At 35.8% G+C, this 18,978-nt stretch overlaps 1 protein-coding gene across 1 annotated transcript; it reads right to left on the bottom strand.

Annotated features, from left to right (window-relative positions):
* Positions 1-8,203: 8,203 nt before the first annotated feature.
* On the bottom strand, positions 8,204-13,963 carry LOC113283608 (CDPK-related protein kinase-like). Its single transcript, XM_026532940.1, has 11 exons — positions 13,053-13,963; positions 12,360-12,490; positions 12,234-12,275; positions 11,974-12,082; positions 11,640-11,718; positions 11,238-11,534; positions 11,052-11,164; positions 10,829-10,936; positions 10,679-10,741; positions 10,421-10,588; positions 8,204-8,795 (listed from the first exon to the last, which is right to left on the bottom strand). Exons 1-11 carry the CDS (start codon positions 13,626-13,628, stop codon positions 8,652-8,654), a joined length of 1,830 nt encoding a protein of 609 aa, XP_026388725.1. The 5' UTR covers positions 13,629-13,963; the 3' UTR covers positions 8,204-8,651.
* Positions 13,964-18,978: the final 5,015 nt, after the last annotated feature.

The following is an 18,978-nucleotide window of genomic DNA, read 5'->3' as shown; positions in this document are numbered from 1 at the left end:
ATGTTTAAGTTGGTGTTTGTTAATTTCATTTTCATAAAAATCCTCTTTGCGGCTTTAGTTACCAAAGAATCTGTTCCAACTATATTGTGTTTGTTAATTTCCTTTTTTTCTAGTAAATATTTTTACAATAATTCGTCTGGCTTACCCTATTACTGTTATGTGCTCTCTATTTCTGGTGGAGCCATGGAGGTCAGATTCATCATTTATACTCTCTGTTTCAAAAAAAAAACAGTCTTGTTTCATGAATAATTTGTACATGAAACCAACTTATCTTTTTAAAACGGAGGTAGTATATTTTTAATTTGTTTTTGAGAAGGTACATAAAAAAATGATTCCGCGCAGAGTGGCTTTTCACCCCAACGATGATGTAAACTCTTCAGGGGTCTAAAGTAGCTCGATATTGACATAAAGCTTCACGCAAGCGGGCCAGTTAATCATTAACAATATTCAACACAGCTTTCTGAAATGATTACCTTAAGAGCAATTGCAGTGGACGACCAAACCTATAATTATGGTCCAGGGACGAGACGCAGCGGGACGGACAAAAGATCAAAAGCTGGAACATAACCAAATTCCGGACCATATTTGGTCTGGGACCAAGACCAAAACTATATATAGTGGAGCGGATGTATAATCACCGTTTGTCATCGGGCGTGCATATAAACTACGCCTGTTGTGAAACGTACGTAAAGACACCGCCCCACAAAGAGGCGTGTATATAATTTACGCCTGAATGAGGCGTTGCTGAAATGTTCGCCCGATGGGACGTTTGTAAAGTTTACGCCCCACGCCAGGCGTTCATAAACTTTACGCCCCAATGAGACGAAGACTATATCAACGCCCCAATGAGACGAAGACTATATCAACGCCCCAGCCCGGCGTATGTATAGTTAACGCCTGTTTGTCGAGCGGACATAATAGCTCCGCCCCATTTAAAGCTTCAGAAAATTTCAAAATTAGACAAATTTGTTTTTGAAATTTTTTTATACCGTTGGTAATTCGAACGTTTGAAGAAAATCGAACGTTGAAGAAAATCGAACGTTGGAAATTTTCCGGGAAAACACCTATATATACACATGAAAGGGTGTGTTTGTAACATTTCCCACAACTAATACTTCAAACTATCTATCACACCAATAAGAAGAAATATTATTTCTGCTTTAAAATCATTTGGAAATTTTTCTGCATTTTGCTTACAATGGCACCAAGAACAGCACGAGGTCCAAATTTTACGACAATTGAGATGATGTAACAATGTGTAAAATTCATTTATCTATATCTCAAGATCCTAGTGTTGGAGCTGATCAATCAGAGGCGACGTTGTGGACTCGTATCAAGGATGATATTGAACTTCATTTATCTAATAATCCAGAGCGGTCTTGGAGTTCCTGGCAAAAACGATATCAGGGAATAAGTAAAGATGTGGCGTTATTTTCGGCAAAAGAGGGCAGAAGTGGAAGGTGATATATACTGGATGGGGTCCTGAAAAGAAGGTAAGCATTCTTGATTTTTTGAAAAATTATTTTTTATTTAATAAGCGCCCATGTACTTACGTGTTTTTAAAAACATTAACGCTTGAAGAAGTGAACAAGCGGTTCAAGGAATGCAACGATGGGAAAAAAATTAAGTACGAAGAGTGCTATCCAATTGTGTTAGAAAATATATAATCGGCGATCGACTTTTGTATTCGATACGACTCACGATTTGGACACTTATGAGAATAACGAGGAAGATGAGGAAGGACCACAAACAACAACCCAAGGAGAGACTTGTAACGACACAGATGGGGGAGACATAGAGAACACATATCTCCGTAAGATGGGGAAAAAAACAGCAAAAAGATTGAAGAAAACAGGGGAGAGAGAGATCAAGTCACCAAGAGGAATTGATGGGAATAATTATTAAAGAACAACAAAATTTCAATACTCATTACCAAGCACAATCAAGATTCAAGATGGAACAAAAGCAGCAGAGTTTGCAGCAAACAAGCTGAACATGCGGCAAAAATGCCAAGCAAGTTGAAGACGAAGAATTTCGCATCATTATGATGGATCTTGAAAAAATGGAACCTGTACAACAAGAGTACTTCCAACTTCGCAGGGCGGACATAGTTCGGAATAAAAAGAAATCAATCTTAACACAAAGGCGGAATAGTTCAAACCTTACTTATTTCTCCTATTTAGTGATTAGTAGTATTATTAGTATTATTATGTTTTAATTTTCTTTTTATCTGAACAATTAGTCGTATTATTATGTAATTTTTGGATTTAAGTTTACTTCCGTTGATTTAATTAAATTTCTATTTTTTTTTTGAAACATACGACCTTAATTAAAACTTGAGGATGGTTACATACAAAGAGATAATAGAACGTACAACAAAATCATTTGTCCAAAGAATTATTTATTATCCAAAGTTAACATACAAAGGAAATGACAAACGACAATTTTTAATTCCCATATTCTACCATATATGTTCGATCAAGTCATCACGCAAGCGAATATGTGCATCTTTGTTACGCATTGCACGTCGGCGTTGCTCAACTCTAATTTGGGAAAACTCTTCACTATTGCCTCTTAATATATTAACCGGTGCTGTGTTGCTACGTTGTTCATAAACATGTGGCCAGTCACCGGTAGACGCTCATCCTCGACATCATATTATGTAAGATAATACAGGTTTTCATGATATAGGCAAGCACATCTGGATTCCACATTCTTGCAGGTTTTGATGATTCCAAATTGTTGTTGAAGTACACCAAATCCCGTTCAACATCTTTTCTTGCACCTCTTGCATCGATGAAAATATTTCCTTTTTCCTACCAACATGATGTTTAATGGACATAATAATAGTAGGAATCTCTGGGTATATGCCATCACCTAGATAATACGGCATATCATATGAATGTCCGTTCACCTCATAGCTCACCGGCGGTTGCTTTCCTGTTACAAGACTTCGAAAAACATATGAACGGTTCATCACATTAATATCGTTGTTAGAGCCGGGCATACCAAAAAAAGCATGCCAAAACCATAGGTCATACGACACCACTGCCTCCAACACGATACTTTCGCTCCCTTTATACGCGTTGTGTAAGCCCCGGATTCTGCCGATGACATTTATCCCATTTCCAATGCATGCAATCTAGACCCCAGCATCCCAGGAAATCTCGGTCTTTGTTTTGCTTGATAAACAGTTCAATATCACCAGCCATTGGTTCACGCAAATATTCTTTCCCATACACAACAATCGTCTTATAGAACCTACGAGTAGCTTCCAGCACAGTGGTTTCTCCTATGCGTAAGTACGTCGTCTATTGCATCTGCCACACATCCGTAAGCTAACTTCGTACTGCTGCTGTTACTTTTTGATGAGGGTTTTTAATCCTAGAACTCCACAAGCATCGGGCTTTTGAACAAAATATCTGTTTGCATTGGTAACACCTTCCACTATTCGGTTTTAAACAATGTCGACGCATTCTAAATCTTCTGCGAAAAACATTGGGTGGTTTTTTGGGTACGGAGAAAAATAGTCGTTCCATAGAAGTGAAGCCCCTGACTCACGATCTCTTGGTATTTGATACGAGTTTGAGGCCATTTTGAATTTGTAATAAGGACTCCCAAACTACGGCCATGTTATTTTGCATAATTGCTATTGCATCATCATCCGAGAGAAAAAAAAAACTGTTAGAAGAAGAAGAAGAAGAAGAAACGAAGAGCAATAATGAGCGGTTTTCTCATAGTTCCATTACTATATGAAGCAGAAGAGAGGGTATTGTTATTTCATATTGAGTGATCAGGTCTTTAATTTATAACCCATTTCAAGAGCATTAAAGTGACAACAGAAGAGAGGTACTGATTTCCAAAAAAGATAAAGTGTTTTCCAAAAAAGAGAAAGTGTTTGTCAGTGACCTGATATGACTATACAATAAGAGTAGACTTGAAATGACTAGTGCTTGAAAGAATAGATAAGCATCTAACTATCAGTAGGTCTAGTATGACTACACAAAAGATAAGAAGAAAAGATAACACCAAAGAAGGTCATCTAAATAGTCATAACAAATTAACTATCAGTAGGTATAGTATCCGAAGTCGACGATCTTGGTGCCATAAAAGAATGTGCGTTTTCGGAGTGGTATTGACTGAGGACATTGTTGAAGGTTGATCCTAGATTCATAGCACTCCAAACTTGTGGTGGCATTGTTTGGGAAAAGGAACCGTATCCAAGGGGAGGTTGGACAGTGTGCGGCATACGGAAAATATAGATAGTTGTTGCTGGCAAATCAACATTCGCATTATTTAGCCTTTGTATTTCTGCTTCTTTCGACATAATAACGTCCATCCTCTCCTTCGTTTGTTTTAATGTAAAATCGCGAAATTGTTGATTAAAATCAGCATTTTCTTGAAATAATGTGTAAGCTTCATGCTGTGAAGAAAAGATAAAATACATAAGTACAAATATACAATAAAAAATCGAACGTACAATAAAAAGTCGAAAGTACACTTACGTGGGATAATAGATGTGGAGGAGGGATATGTACATGTTCAGCAGGTTGTTCAATTGGTTCCGTATACAAGTCACCGACATACCCATATGTATGGGCTTCCCAAATAGGATGAGTCACATAATCTTTGTAGTTGGTTACCAATCTCCAGTATTGTAAATATATATCATAATCTTTAACAACTTGCACTATCTCTGTTGCATCGACCAAACCTTCTTTTTTTAGGCGTTCAGCTTGAATATTGCCGATATCCCCTATAACTGTGTGTAGTCTTATAGGAACAGCGAAAGTACAATGGTTTTGCCTCCAACACCTTTCACCAAGATACATGTTGTGCTGTACAGTTAGAAAGGGAATAAGAATTTAGTAAGTATGTTATATAGAAACAAAACCATTAAAAAAAGGTACTTGGCATTTAACAACAATTATTGAATAAAATTTAATTATTAACTCACAATGCCCATGTAAGAAATATATATCTCGAGTCTGATAGCCGCGTAGCCGTGCATCCCATATCAGATGCAAGAACTTCTCTGTATGATTCCCATGGGCGCCATGTCACTTGTTCAGCAGTAAGCTTACTCAGTAAATCCCTACAACGAAAAATATCATTTGTATTCTTCGGTACATTCCATTTAGAAGATACATGCCATTTTTGTTCTGTACTCGCCTCTGGGATTTCTGGTCGACATATGCCCAGGTATTCATACCCCCAAAACTAATCCATCAAAATAATTAGCCAATTTAATAACTTAGCAACAAAATAAAAATGAAAGGACAAATATATATCTTTAAATGAATACCTCTAATACTTGGAATGGACCACATAGTGCCTTCTGTCTCCTCCCAGATAAACGGAGTGCCGCATACAATTTCGAAAACGCGGCACCACCCCAATCATACGTGGATACTACATCAAGATTTTCAAAAGCAGCTAACCATCCAGCATCAATATAGGTCTTTGCATTAGAAAAGAAAAAATGTCCCAAAACATACATGAAAAAGGCAATTGCTACTCTATGAGCAAGGGTGCTATCATTTTCAGCCGCAACCAACTTGTCTTCGAAGAAATATGACCTTAAATATTTAATTGTAATTGAATTTGAAACCCACGACGGTGCTTTTGGACTGAACGTGACATCTTGGATATCCGGAAAGATATGCTCACGAACATGTTCAAATTGGTACTTCCCCGAATCATAAGGAACATCAGGCCCATCACCGATACTCAGTCCAGTCAACATGAGCCAATCTAGGGGGTGAATCCCATCTCACCAAATGGGAAGTGAAAAGTGTTTGTTGTATCCCAAAACCGCTCAGCAATATAATCAACCATTGAATGGTTGGTTTCGCTACATTGTATGTTCAGTAAATTTTGCCATCCCGCTTTTTCAATAATATATTTAGCTCTAGGACAGTGTTGTGAAATAGTTTGATAGTGATGAATTACCGATGCCAGATCCACGATGTTGATACTTCAATTTTTGCTCCCCTGTAAATGTGATGTCCATAGTAGCGTGCGGTTTATCATCTTGCAGTATAGGAAACCTCCCTAACCGGGGAATATCAATCTCCTTAATTTTACCAGTACTGATTAAGTTATAATCCTCTTCGGCTACAAATTTTTGTTTCTTGTTCGTCTTCATGCGACCATTGAACCGCGATGTGAATTTGTTCAACATCTATGCACACACAAGATAGATGCAATTAGACCAACCCGCGCCATTTCTTATTTTTATTAGTCCAACACCATTTATATTCCAAATACTATAAAAATCCTTAACACAAACTATATCAATTCCAAAATCTATAATTCTACGAATACAAATTAAATCGTCACCGATGCATTTTGAAAATCCTTTCAACATTCCACAACCCAATTTAATCACTTCAAGATTCCATAAAAATCACTAAAAAATCAATTCCATACATATAAATTAGCTCTTCTACATATGTAACACACAAAATGTACATAACTACAATTTTTGGCATAACCACGTGAATTGTAAAAACACATATTAATCTATATAACCCACAAATTAAGTGTTGTACATATTTGACAAAATTTCATAAAATCTTTTAGCCTAATTCACATGAACATCAAAAATAAACCAAAAAACAACTAAAACTAATCACCTCCAAATTCAATAAAAAACAATACAAATTCAATTATTTTTAACCATATTCACATATGTACAAATCATCTCTTCTACATATATAACACACATAATCTACATAACTACCAATTTTTACAGTAGCCAAATTTTTTAAATCTATTCCACCCACAAATTAGATCTTCTATAATTATTTTAAAATTTCTTTTAACCAAATCGACTTTTGCATCAAATATGGTTTTCTTCACATACATATTATTCTCTAAAATCATAAAACACACATACCCAATTATATTTAATCAATTTCATATTCATATTTGTTCTTTAAAACCCATCTTAATATAAACTAATTTTAACAAATAAAACCCTAAATAAATTATACAACAATACGGATAAAAAAAAAGAGATTAAGAAAAAAGAAACATACCTCTTTTCTAACCGGGATTCATCAAGTATCTCGTTTTTTTTTTATTCTCTTTTCCTGCTAGTTACTGTGATGTGTTGTGTTTGTGGGCGGTAGAAACAAACAGGAGGTAGAAAAGAAAAGAAGAAAAGAAAAGAAGAAGACGGAGAAGATTAGGGTAAACACCAAGTGAACACGTGTGTTATACGTGGTGGTTTCTCTTTGTCCACACGTGCTCGATACGTGTGTTAATTTGGGTCCAACACTATACGTACGCCTGACAAGGGGGCGTTGATTTTACGTTCGCCAGACAACGGGCGTTGATTATAAGTTCGCCCGAATGAGGCGTTGATTATAGGTCCGCCTGAATGAGGCGTTGATTATACGTCCGCCAGTGTGAGGCGTTGATTATACGTACGCCTGAGTGAGGCGTTGATTATATGTCCGCCTGAGTGAGGCGTTGATTATAAGTTCGCCCGAATGAGGCGTTGATTATAGGTCCGCCTGAATGAGGCGTTGATTATACGTACGCCTGAATGAGGCGTTGATTTACCCGTCCGCCACACCAGGCGTAGATTATATCTACGTCCCTTCTCCAAGCGTTAACTATATGTACGCCCCACAACGAGCGTATTCTTTAACAACGCCCCACAACGAGCGTAAACTATATCTACGCCTTTTCGGGACGAAGATTATATGAACGCTCCACATGCAAGCGTTCATTATACATCCGCTCGACTAAAAATACTCCACTGCCTTAACGTCACACTCCAGACTACTCTCAAATTTGATCGTTTGTTTTGGTCTTTGATCTTTGGTTATGATCGTACCATTGTGGACGCTCTAAGAGGTGCATATATGCTATGCCAGACAGTTAGAAGGGGATTGAGGCTGAGGAATGAACTGAATGGATTTCAAGGGAAGTTCGTGTCCACATTTAGGTACACAAAACAAGTTATTATATACCCAAGCAGGAAACACCAAAAGAACAAAAAAACAAACGCGAGTGGGTAGGTGTAGGTACGTTTAAAGATATGGTACGTATCCTTGAGATTTGATATCATCATTGGAGAAAAAAAATTCAACTGGGTTTCTAAAAGCAAAAAGATTCATGTCCCTCCTACAACCACTCTTTTCACATGACCCACCCGCCCAATTATATTAGAAGGAAACAAACAACCCTGAAAAATATCTCTCAAATTAAACAAACCACCGTCCAATCAGTGGTTTAGTACCGGTACCAGTATATGCCGACATCCAATTAACAACCTATGCTCTGGCAAATACTCAGTTCTTGTGTTACTCCAACCCAAAAAAATGAACAGTTGGAATATTTGGAGAGAAACCATAATGCAGTCCTTCTTTGTAAACAATAATATTACATTTTGAAAAAAATTTACAATTGTCGACAGAATGAGGCTCCGATAGCAATTCATTTTTTGAGTTCGGGCTTAACAGAGGATAAACCTGGAAATATTCTGAGCTCATTCGGGGGTGTGTTGCATGCATTGCCGCGGCCGTTTTTCCATGCACAACTTAAAGGTGAAAAAGTTGATGCACAATTGACCTGCTATGATACATTTATATTCTGATCGAGAGTAGAGAGTAGGAGGGACCTCTTAGAAGTACAACTTACTGAGCCTTGACAGGAATAGTGCGACTTGAAACACCGTGCAACAGTTTCACAAATCCAAGAAAACTCAATTTTCCATCTGTGTGCCTTAGCCAGTCATGGAGAACAGCGTGGACTGGAACTGAAGGGCTAAGTCCAAGTTCCTACAAAAATAAAATAGACAAGGAAGTCGTCAAATATTCACCAGAAACAGACCGAAATTTCTTGCTTCTCATCTAGGTGAAACGAACGATATTGGTTGCAACAGAAATTGTAGCCGCACACAAGTCTAAGTGCAAATGACTGTATGGCTGGACGATGGGCCAATACTACTCTGCATCACTTGGAATCTCTTAAATACCAGATCACCGACCTAAGGGCCATGGAAGTCGAGTGAAGAGCTCATATAAGTTCTTGTCGGTGTAATTAGAGTTCCTCGAAGGGACAGCCAGCTTAGCTGGGCCATACTGACCAAACCAGCTAAATCTTGCTGAACCAAACTGCTTCATTTACCAAAAGGAAAATCTATGTGGCAGTAAAATGTGGCTAAACCAAAACAACCAATCATTGTTGGTCAGTGGTCCTTTAGAGTTGAAAAACCAGGTAAACCTACCAAATTGCAAAATTACATATAATGCCTTATGACCTATCATGCTGCATTTATATCCATCCATTTTGCTTTAGCGATGATGAAACACAACTGATAACCACAACTTGTGTTCCATTTTAGCATTTCCCAAACAAAATAGTCGGTGGGCAACCTTAACGAAGGAAAAGTGATGGGTTTAATTGCTTTCAACATATGCCCCACCGGATCATAGGCAGGAGTGCTAATATACATTTAGATCTGAAGATATCTTTAAATTTAAAAACCAAGTCATTGATTAGAACAGCTACGCTAATTGATTATAACAGCCAGGCAGAATAAATATGCATCAGTCAGTGGCAATTATGTAACCTCCTCATCATAACAAGCTAACTAGAGGTCTTGAGTGTAGACTTTTGGTAGTGTTTTATTTAAACCTAAACTACAATACCACAACTTAATCTTTGGGATCTTGTCTGATCACTCATCTACTAATGATTTTTACCAGCATATGATTTTTCTCTCAGTTTTCTTATAATCAAATAACCAACACCTAGAATTTTTTTCTTTAAAGATTGATTCATCCAAATATCGCCTGAGATTTATTGAAACAATCCACAAATAACCAATCTAGTAATTACGATCAGCATTTGACTACGAACAGCTACAGATTATGCACCCCAAGCAGTCACTGACTCACCTATCTAAGGTGAACCACCAACCAGACCAGTAGGTCAGTCATTTCGGAAGTCAACCAAGCCAATTAGAGTCGACTTGGCTCCAGACTGGAAGAGAGACACTGATGAGGTTTTAGTGTTTCTTTGAGTGGCTTAGATGACATGTCGGTGGCATGGAAAGATATGATGGGGTGGCTTTACCACAAATCAGAATTACTGTGGTTACAACATGTGGTGTATTAGGGGTTTCCTATTATAAAGAAAGATAGTAAAATACCTACACATTTATATGTATATTGGTAATTTATTTATTTTGTGATCGGTCGGTTTGGTCTAATCAGCTTTTTCAACGGAAAAGAAAGAGGCTTTATAAGTTAATGCAGTTGAGACCAATTAGACAACTGGTAAATATATAACCGAAAAGGTCTGGTTTGGTTGGTTTCATCAGTATCTGTAAAGACCTAGTATATGCTCCCACTGGGTTAATAAAGAAATTTGTGTTTCAGAGGGAATAAGTACAACATACCGAAGCAAGTTCTTCGATGAGAATAGCTCTATTGCCATCTTTCTCGAAAACTTCATAGGCAGAGCGAGCATGCTGTTCCCAGCGATCAAGTGCCTCAAGCTGATGGACACTAACAGCTGCGGCTGAAAACTCTTCAAAATCCATCCTCCTATACTGAAGTGCATTGAGCTGCCAAAGTAAATAACAGAAACACTTAGAAACCTAAATAATGGCCCATGGGTAATGAAAAGACAGATCTTTTATAACTCAAGTGCTTACCGAGGCTAGATAATCATGAACGCGAGACTCCTTCATCGCATCTGTTGAATTTTTCGCCAAGGCCTGGTAAAAAAAACATAAAGCACTGTCTGAGCCCAAAAACTACCACAAGCAGAGAAATGTTAACATAATATCTTCAAGGAAACGAACCAGTTTGATATTTTCCAACCCTATGCAGCCATTTTTGTTTGGCTCCAATAGGGCAAACTGCTCCTTCAGATAAAATAGCTCATCCACAGTTAATGTTTTGGATAAAGCCTGTATAAAACATATACCGGTTAAGAGAAAGTTTATGAAGATATACAGCAAAGGGAAACGTCATACTGCAGACATGAACAAACAATTGATTTTAAGGTGATAACGAGATACACACCCTTAAAGCAGCCTTACGAAGAGCTGATGACCGCATATAAGACCTCATGACTCTAAAAATCAGAATATCCAGAGGTAGTTTAACTTCAGTACAGTTTCTAATCCAAGGATGACCTGGCAAACAGATAATTATTAATAGTGGTTCGTAACAACACAAGAGTATTAAGCACTATTGTGGTGCACTCACTGAGAGCCTGTGCAGCAGTCATTCTTTTCCGTGCATCTTTATTCAAAAGACGCTTGACAAAATCCTTCGCTTCAGAAGATATAGAGGGCCAAGGTGATTCATCAAAACTTAGATCGGCTTTCAGAACAGCCCTAAATATCCCAGATTCAGTTCTGGCCCAAAAAGGACGACTGCCACACAGAAGAATGTATGCAATCACACCTATACTCCATACATCAGCCTCTGTACTGTAAGATCTATGTAGAACTTCAGGTGCCACGTAGTATGCACTTCCAACGATGTCGTTAAGCCTTTCATCTATAAAATGTTTGAAGGGTGGAAGATTATTTGCGAGAAGAAAGAAATCCTGAAGACGACAAGTAACTGCATATATATAAAGTTTATATAAGTATCAGGACCAACCTGGTTTGACAAAATCTGATAAGCCAAAGTCTATGGCCTTCAATTGGGAGTTTTCATCCTTCGTGGCGAACAGGAAATTCTGATGTAGTATAGTACATTTAGGTAAGTATTTACACCACAGGGAGATTAATAAACACTCAAGCTGAGCACTATTTTTGAATATTAAAACTATGTTTAAGCAAATAAAAGAGAAGGAATTTATCGGGATCATTAGATATTTAGATATATCCAGTTGAAACAGTATCCTCACTAAAAATAGAAACTCAGAGATTTCCATTCCCACGGATATCTATATTGTATGATTAGAACAAGTGCACAGAGGAATATAATGTACCTCTGGTTTAAGATCCCGATGAACAACACCTTGAAGGTGGAAAAAAGCAACAACATTCAGTATTTGTACCATGACAGCCTTCGCGTCATCTTCCGTGAATTTACCACCTCTACATAATGAAAGTATTAACCCTGTCATTATAAGCAACCAACTACAAACTCAAAGGAAGTTCAGTTGTTTTATCCTTCATGGTTTTGAAGGGTCAAATGTGTGAATTTCTTTCTTGATTATTGTGAGTCACTATACATACAAAAATATACCTCGAAAGTATTTTATCCAGAAGCTCCCCTCCTTCACATAATCTGAAATTTGCATAAGGAACTATTGAGACATTTAGAAATCTATATCATGTTTATTAGAGGAGCTTAACTTGTATCAAAGCTTACTCCATCACAATATACACATTCTCTTGGTCTTCAAATGCGTCGTAGAATTGCACTAAATTCTTATGTCCCGTCAAAGCTCTCAACAATTTAACTTCCCTTCTAACATCTTCAATGGCAATGACTGTAGTCATCTGCCAACAAACAAAATAACAACAGAACTCAGAAGGGATGTTGAAATGTAATGCAATATAGAGTATTTGATAAACACCCTAAATAGACTAATACCCCGTACAGAATTTATATGTGTACAACTACAGTGCACTTATACTTATAATCTTTTCCATCTTCAAAATTTCATAAGATAACCCACAAACCATTTTATAACTAGGAATCCGGTGCCAGAAAAGTTCTGTGAAAACCCATAGGCCTAACACACATTGAAAATACGCCTGCAAAGTTACGGTTGCCAAAGGCTTGTACTCAATACAATTCTAAGCTATCATGGCGACGTGGGACTATTCTAACAAGTTTTTGCGTATTAGTCATTCACAATTGAAACTTGAGATTGAGTCACAACCAATACATTCTAAATCTCTTAATCAAATTCTAGCAAGCTCAGTAAAATTACCCAAATGTGATTATAATTGGGAATTGCAAAATGGTTAAAATACAATATTCAACAATATGTAAGAGATAACAATCAAATTAACACAAAACAGTTCCCAATTTAGAAAGAGATTTCAAAATTCAAACCTTAGCTTTAGGTATGACCTTAACAGCAACCTGTTTACCCTTGAGTTCACCTTTCTTACATTTAGCAGAACAGGTATGCCCAAAATGTCCACGCCCTATAGCTTCCCCAAGTTCATACTTACTGGAAAAATTCTTTGAAAACCCAAAACTCTTATCCAACCCTGAACCAGCTTCAGGTAATAAATTGGATTCATTTGTTTTGGCAGTCCCATGTCTTCTTGCTAATAAAGCTTGTATATGTTTAGCTGGTGATGGTGGTGGAAATGGTTTCTTAAAAAACTTCCTTGGTGTTGAGTTTCCACTTGGTGCTGGTGATTTCTTTGAAAACAATGAATGTGCTGGACTTGGACTATAAAACGGAAACAAAGTTGAAAACTTTCCTACACCCTTTTCTTCATCTTTATCCTCAGTCTTCTTATCACCATTTTGTTTCTGTTTGGGTTCTTGATTTTGGTGATGATCAACTCCATTGATGGGACTTTTTGCAGGTACAGAAAGATCTTCTTCTTCTTTCAATTCTTCAGGTAAAGCAAAGGGATTTGGTTTTTTCGATGCTTTTGAGCTGCAGATACCCATTTTTCTTTTACTCCCCAAACTCCAAACACAAACCCTTAGTCTTCAAAATTCACGACATTCCTCCTCCTTTCCTGTGAGCTCCCCTTTCCCCCTCTCTCTTCAGTCCTCTTTGTTTCTCCCTCTCTCTTACTGCATTGAAGTTTGGAGTGTTCTGCAAAATGAAGAGATACGGAAGATTGGGAACTGTAGATGATGAACAGGGACCGTTGGATTCATCTATGATTCTAGAAGGGAGGCTGTTTTGATGTTAGCTAGAGGTTGATGGTATCATGGTGCGCCTTAAAATAATACAGTCATGTACATTAATCATTAATGTGAACTGGAAGGGAATAAGGATATTTGCTTAGTTTTGAATAATGTTCTGTTTTTTATTACTAAACGAAGTTTAAGGTGGGTGACTTGAAGTTCAGGAGGGTGACTTGTCGGAAGTTTATTATTTATGAAGTGATCTCATCGTTATGTTACATATGTTTGTGAAAGAAATTTCGTTTCATAATATCACCATTTATTGATTTGAAAATCAGTGGTAATACCAAATTTAATCATGATGATGGTTATAATATTATCATTATTATTTTTATTTAGTCATGTTTACACTCTAGTCATTTTCTTGTTACAACTGGGGCTGTCAGTATATATGAGCTTATACACGTGCTTGTCATCTGGTGATCAGTCTGTTTGTGGTTCAGAGTGTTTGTCTGGAGAGTATATAAACTCTGGTTTGTAAGATTGATTGGGATCATTTTTTTTTAATGAAAAATGCCATTATTGTTTTCTTGGTATCATAGGAAACTCAATCCAATTTTCCTCACCTCCAATAATGTAGTTTTTCCCTTTTTGAGTTTAATCTCTCTTGATTCTTACAAGTGTTTCTTCATCATCTTCTTCTTCTTTTTTTTAACATCTGAGATTCACTTGATCATGCTCGATCTTCGTTTTTCAAACTCTTTGGGAAATAAGTCAGTCTTTTGATAATTTTGTAATAAAAACACCACTCGTCTGTGAGTGTTGTCAATTAGGAAGATCTTATAAGTTGCATTTTTCTGTTTTACTCACTGTACTTAATACAAAACCACTTGAGCTTTTTCATATACATCTATGGGGTCCTTCTCCTGTTTATATCTAATAGTTATTTGTACTATGTTAATATAGTGGATGATTTTTTCAAATTTTTTTCCGCTTCCTGCTAAATCTGATTTTAAGACAATTTTCTTTAATTTTAAGACTCAAATTGAAAATTAGTTATGCTCTAAAATCATCACTACAAGAACTGATGGCGGTGGTTAATTCATTAATAGTGAACTAACTGCATTTACTGTTATTCATGGCATTAGTCATGAATCTACTTGTACATATACTTCTGAATAAAATGGAGTTGCAGAACCTAAGCGTAGGCATATCTGGACATTTGGAGAACTTTTCTTGCCAAAGCTGGTTTTCCTGATAATTGTCTTTTGAGTGGATTCATTCATGACTGCTAATTATACCAGTAACAGATTATGTCAGCAACCTCAATTATATTTCTCCTTTTGAGAAGCTTTTTGCCAAATTTCAATATTATACTTTTCTTAGAGGTTTTGGTTGTTCTTGCTATCCTTGGCTAAGACCCCGTCGATACTTTGATCTAGTTTGAGTGACCTTATGTCAGAAGAGAAGGCTCTCAAGAATAATCAAAGTAGATGCAATCAAAGTTTCAACAAACGTTAGTCAATCAAATCAATAATCGAAAACTAAGATAACAATGCAATTATCTAATTTCCCACCAACGGTACTCGTAGAGCTTCTTGATCCCACATAAGTCTTTAAACGAGCGGTCGTAAGAGATTTCTCCTAATTAGGATACTTTTCTCTCCGGATAGACGGCTCCGCCAGAAACAACACAAATGAAGTTTGCCTGGCTCTTAGAATAGTTTTCAAGATGTACAAACTTAAGTATTTATAGGTCAAGGTTTTTTGGACAACAAGGAAATTCCAAAACATAAAGATTCTTAAGATATGCAATAAAGTACCTAATTTCGGTTTTCATATTCTAATATTGCTCACTATTCATCATTGATATCGATATGGATCTTGAGTTTTCATCTGAAATAATAATAAAAAATGAATCTAAAATCTAAGGTCGACCTGATTACTCAGCCAAACACAATAGAACTAAAATGGATGTCACGTCATCAAATATGTTAATTGTTAGATAAATGAGATCATATGGTTAATATGTTTTGTCAAATGGTTAGATAAGTTTTATTATTTGTACTATACGAATTTCCATCTCGAATAAGCGTTACGATATTTAATTTAGTTCTTTATCGGCGTAAGAGAATTTTCCAATAACATTCTTAGTTATGAACTCATGATCTTCAAGAATAAATTGTGCCCTCATTGAATTTTTGATATCTAGGTATTCTATGTTATGGGACATTCCAGCTTTCACTTTTGGGTATGTACAATGTGTTTGCCTAACATGGTAGTAAATATAGTATTTTCTACGAGATTCAACTCCATCCTCAATAACTTTTACTAAAAAAAATAAACGAAAAGAAAAGACTCACATTATACTAAGTACAGTAGAACCTCTATATATTAATACTCTATATAGTAATAACCTCTACATATTGGTACAAATTATAGTCCTGATTTGTGAAATCTTACTTTAATTAACCTCTATATACTAATAACCTTCGTATATTAATAATTTTATGCTTTCCCAAGAGTATTAATATACAGAGGTTCTACTGTAAAATATTAACTTCAAATCAAGTTAGTTAATATCGCGTATCGGTATCATATCGGTCGGGTCCTATATACCTATACAAGTGATAATATCTGTTCTTACAGGTGATACATCATTTAATATAGAATTTCAAATAATTATAAAATTATAGTAAAAAAAGTAAGAATCATATACATATCTCAAATTTCCAAAATACAAGGTGGTTTATTAGCCAATGTTGTGATTGTTGTCCCATTATACCGGTAAATCTTTTTTATTAAATTTCATATTTATCTTTTATATTTCTCTGTCTTGCAATCGAAATATGGTCTCCATCTTATATCTTACCATGTAGTCATTGATTTTATATTATAAATATATTAATTAGGGCTTTTTACCTTCTCCAATTGACATTGTACTTGTCTGTAAAGACTAGATGCATGTTGATGAAAAATTTATTCACGAAGCCGATATCATCGGTGTACAAGTAAAACCGATATATCGGTCTGTACCGGCCTGTACAACCGATAATATCATTTCTTCTTTGTATCGCCGATATTTTTGATATCGTATAGGTATTTTCCGATATCCGATAAAAACCTGTAATATCGACATGTACAACCGATATTGACTACCTTGCTTCAAATAAAATCTAAAGAAAAAAGAAACGAACTTAATATATGATCTTCCTAATGTGCAATGATCCATGATAGTAGCAAACAAAAAAGCCATATCCATCTGTAAAATATTATTGCCTCATCTAGTGTCGGTGCATTTGTATATACGATATTCTTCAATACACGTAAAGCATATCTTTTCCATGAACCGCATGAGTAATAGTTCTCTTTGTACTTTGATTCTTGAGTCTTTATAGAAAAGAGAAATGTAATTTGTGCACCATCCTAAAACTGCACAACATCAATGTATTTGATGCATACCTTGTCTGGAAGCCTCCAAAAATAAATATCATCTTTGACCTGCAATGTGGCTTCCAACTTGTGACATATAAAACCGAGTTGGTCATTTTCTTCCCACTTTCTCTTGAAACTATGGTATTAGACCAACTACTTTTCTACACTTGTGTGTTTTACCTGCTCGTGCACCCCACATTTTCATCATATTGTCGCCACCAGATTGATATACTTTATGGTATTTCATACAATATGAAAATTTTAAATCAGAGGAAAAAATGAGCTCAAAAACTGGAAGAAACAGAGGATAAAATCAATGATAAGTGAAAAGAATAAAGATACTAATTTGTTTCACTCATCCTAGGTAAAAAAAATCGCTAAATCACTAAAAATACATTTTGGGGAAAGTTAACAGAAAGTTAAGGATAGTAACATAAATGTGTATGAGTGATTGAATGTGTGTAAGTAAGGTGTATTGGGAGTGTAAGGATATCAAGTTCGCAAGTGTGTTATTCACACGTTTCTGAAAACTGAGAATTGGGAGTCGAGAGAATCATTCATATATAATGTTCATCTTCGTCTATAAGAAATATCTTCTTTTAATCAATATTGATTCTAAACTGTAAGCAAATTTCTTCTTAATGTTACTATTCATAAGCAAATTCCATGTTAACTCAAACACTAATATAATCCCTAAATACACGTTCTAAAGGCATGCTTCATGAGAAACAAGAACAATTAAGTTACTACAACAACAAACCAACCTGGCTAGGTCAGAAAATCACAGAAAACACTAGATGGTACAACAAAACCCATTGTAAAGTAAATGGATCATAATCAAAGATAAATCATCAAACTTTTATGGTTATCAATCAATTAGCACAAGTATAAAGACAAGAAAAAATCAAGCATAAAGAGAATTAAAGGTTATCATATTGGACCTTATTTTATCCTTTAAACCACTCCTCTTATGATTTCTCAATGTAATATCATTCTTGGAAAACCGCAGTTTCACAATTTAAATTAATGCTGCATTTAGACGTTGCTGCAGTTTGTTTTGGAAACTTACATGAACATGGAAAACTATTAAAAAAACTAACAAGAATCAAAAGTTTGAGAGATAAAAGGTTTGACTTTAGGGAATTTTAAGAAAAGGGAAAGAATTTTGTAATAAAAGTGAGCTAAAAAGAAATAACGAGTGTTTATAATATATATGAAGAATTGAAGATTGTATCACTAGTTGTCTAAAGATACAAAAACAAAAGCCTAACTTGAAATTCAAATCGGGCTTCATCTAAGAATTCAGAATGAGGACCATATGGGTATAATTTGAGCTTGAGCTTTACTACCTTTTTTGGAGGTTTTATTTCCTGAACTTTACAACCATCTTTCTGAAGTGTGTTAATAACCACCTCCTTTGTAAGAAAATGAACAAAAATATATTCCTATAAAGGGTCTTGATCTTTTGGTGGAATAATGAACCCCACATTTTCAGGAAAACGCTCAGCAATTAGCATTTTATCTAGACGGACACCCTCCACAACCAAAACATAGTGTTCTGGAAATAATGTTTGTATCTAGCCTGATGTAGAACCTCGTATTGTTTAATATGATTTTGAGTCGTGGCCATCTACAAAAAAACAAAATATTCGTCACCGTGATAAATTCTACGGTACTTTACATTAGTCTTTTAATAATCTAATAACGACATAAAAACACAAATCCTAGA

Source organism: Papaver somniferum, chromosome 5 (genome assembly GCF_003573695.1).
Source record: "Papaver somniferum cultivar HN1 chromosome 5, ASM357369v1, whole genome shotgun sequence".
In the NCBI taxonomy this organism is placed as follows: Eukaryota; Viridiplantae; Streptophyta; class Magnoliopsida; order Ranunculales; family Papaveraceae; genus Papaver; species Papaver somniferum.
This window is presented reverse-complemented; position numbering and strand designations above follow the sequence as displayed.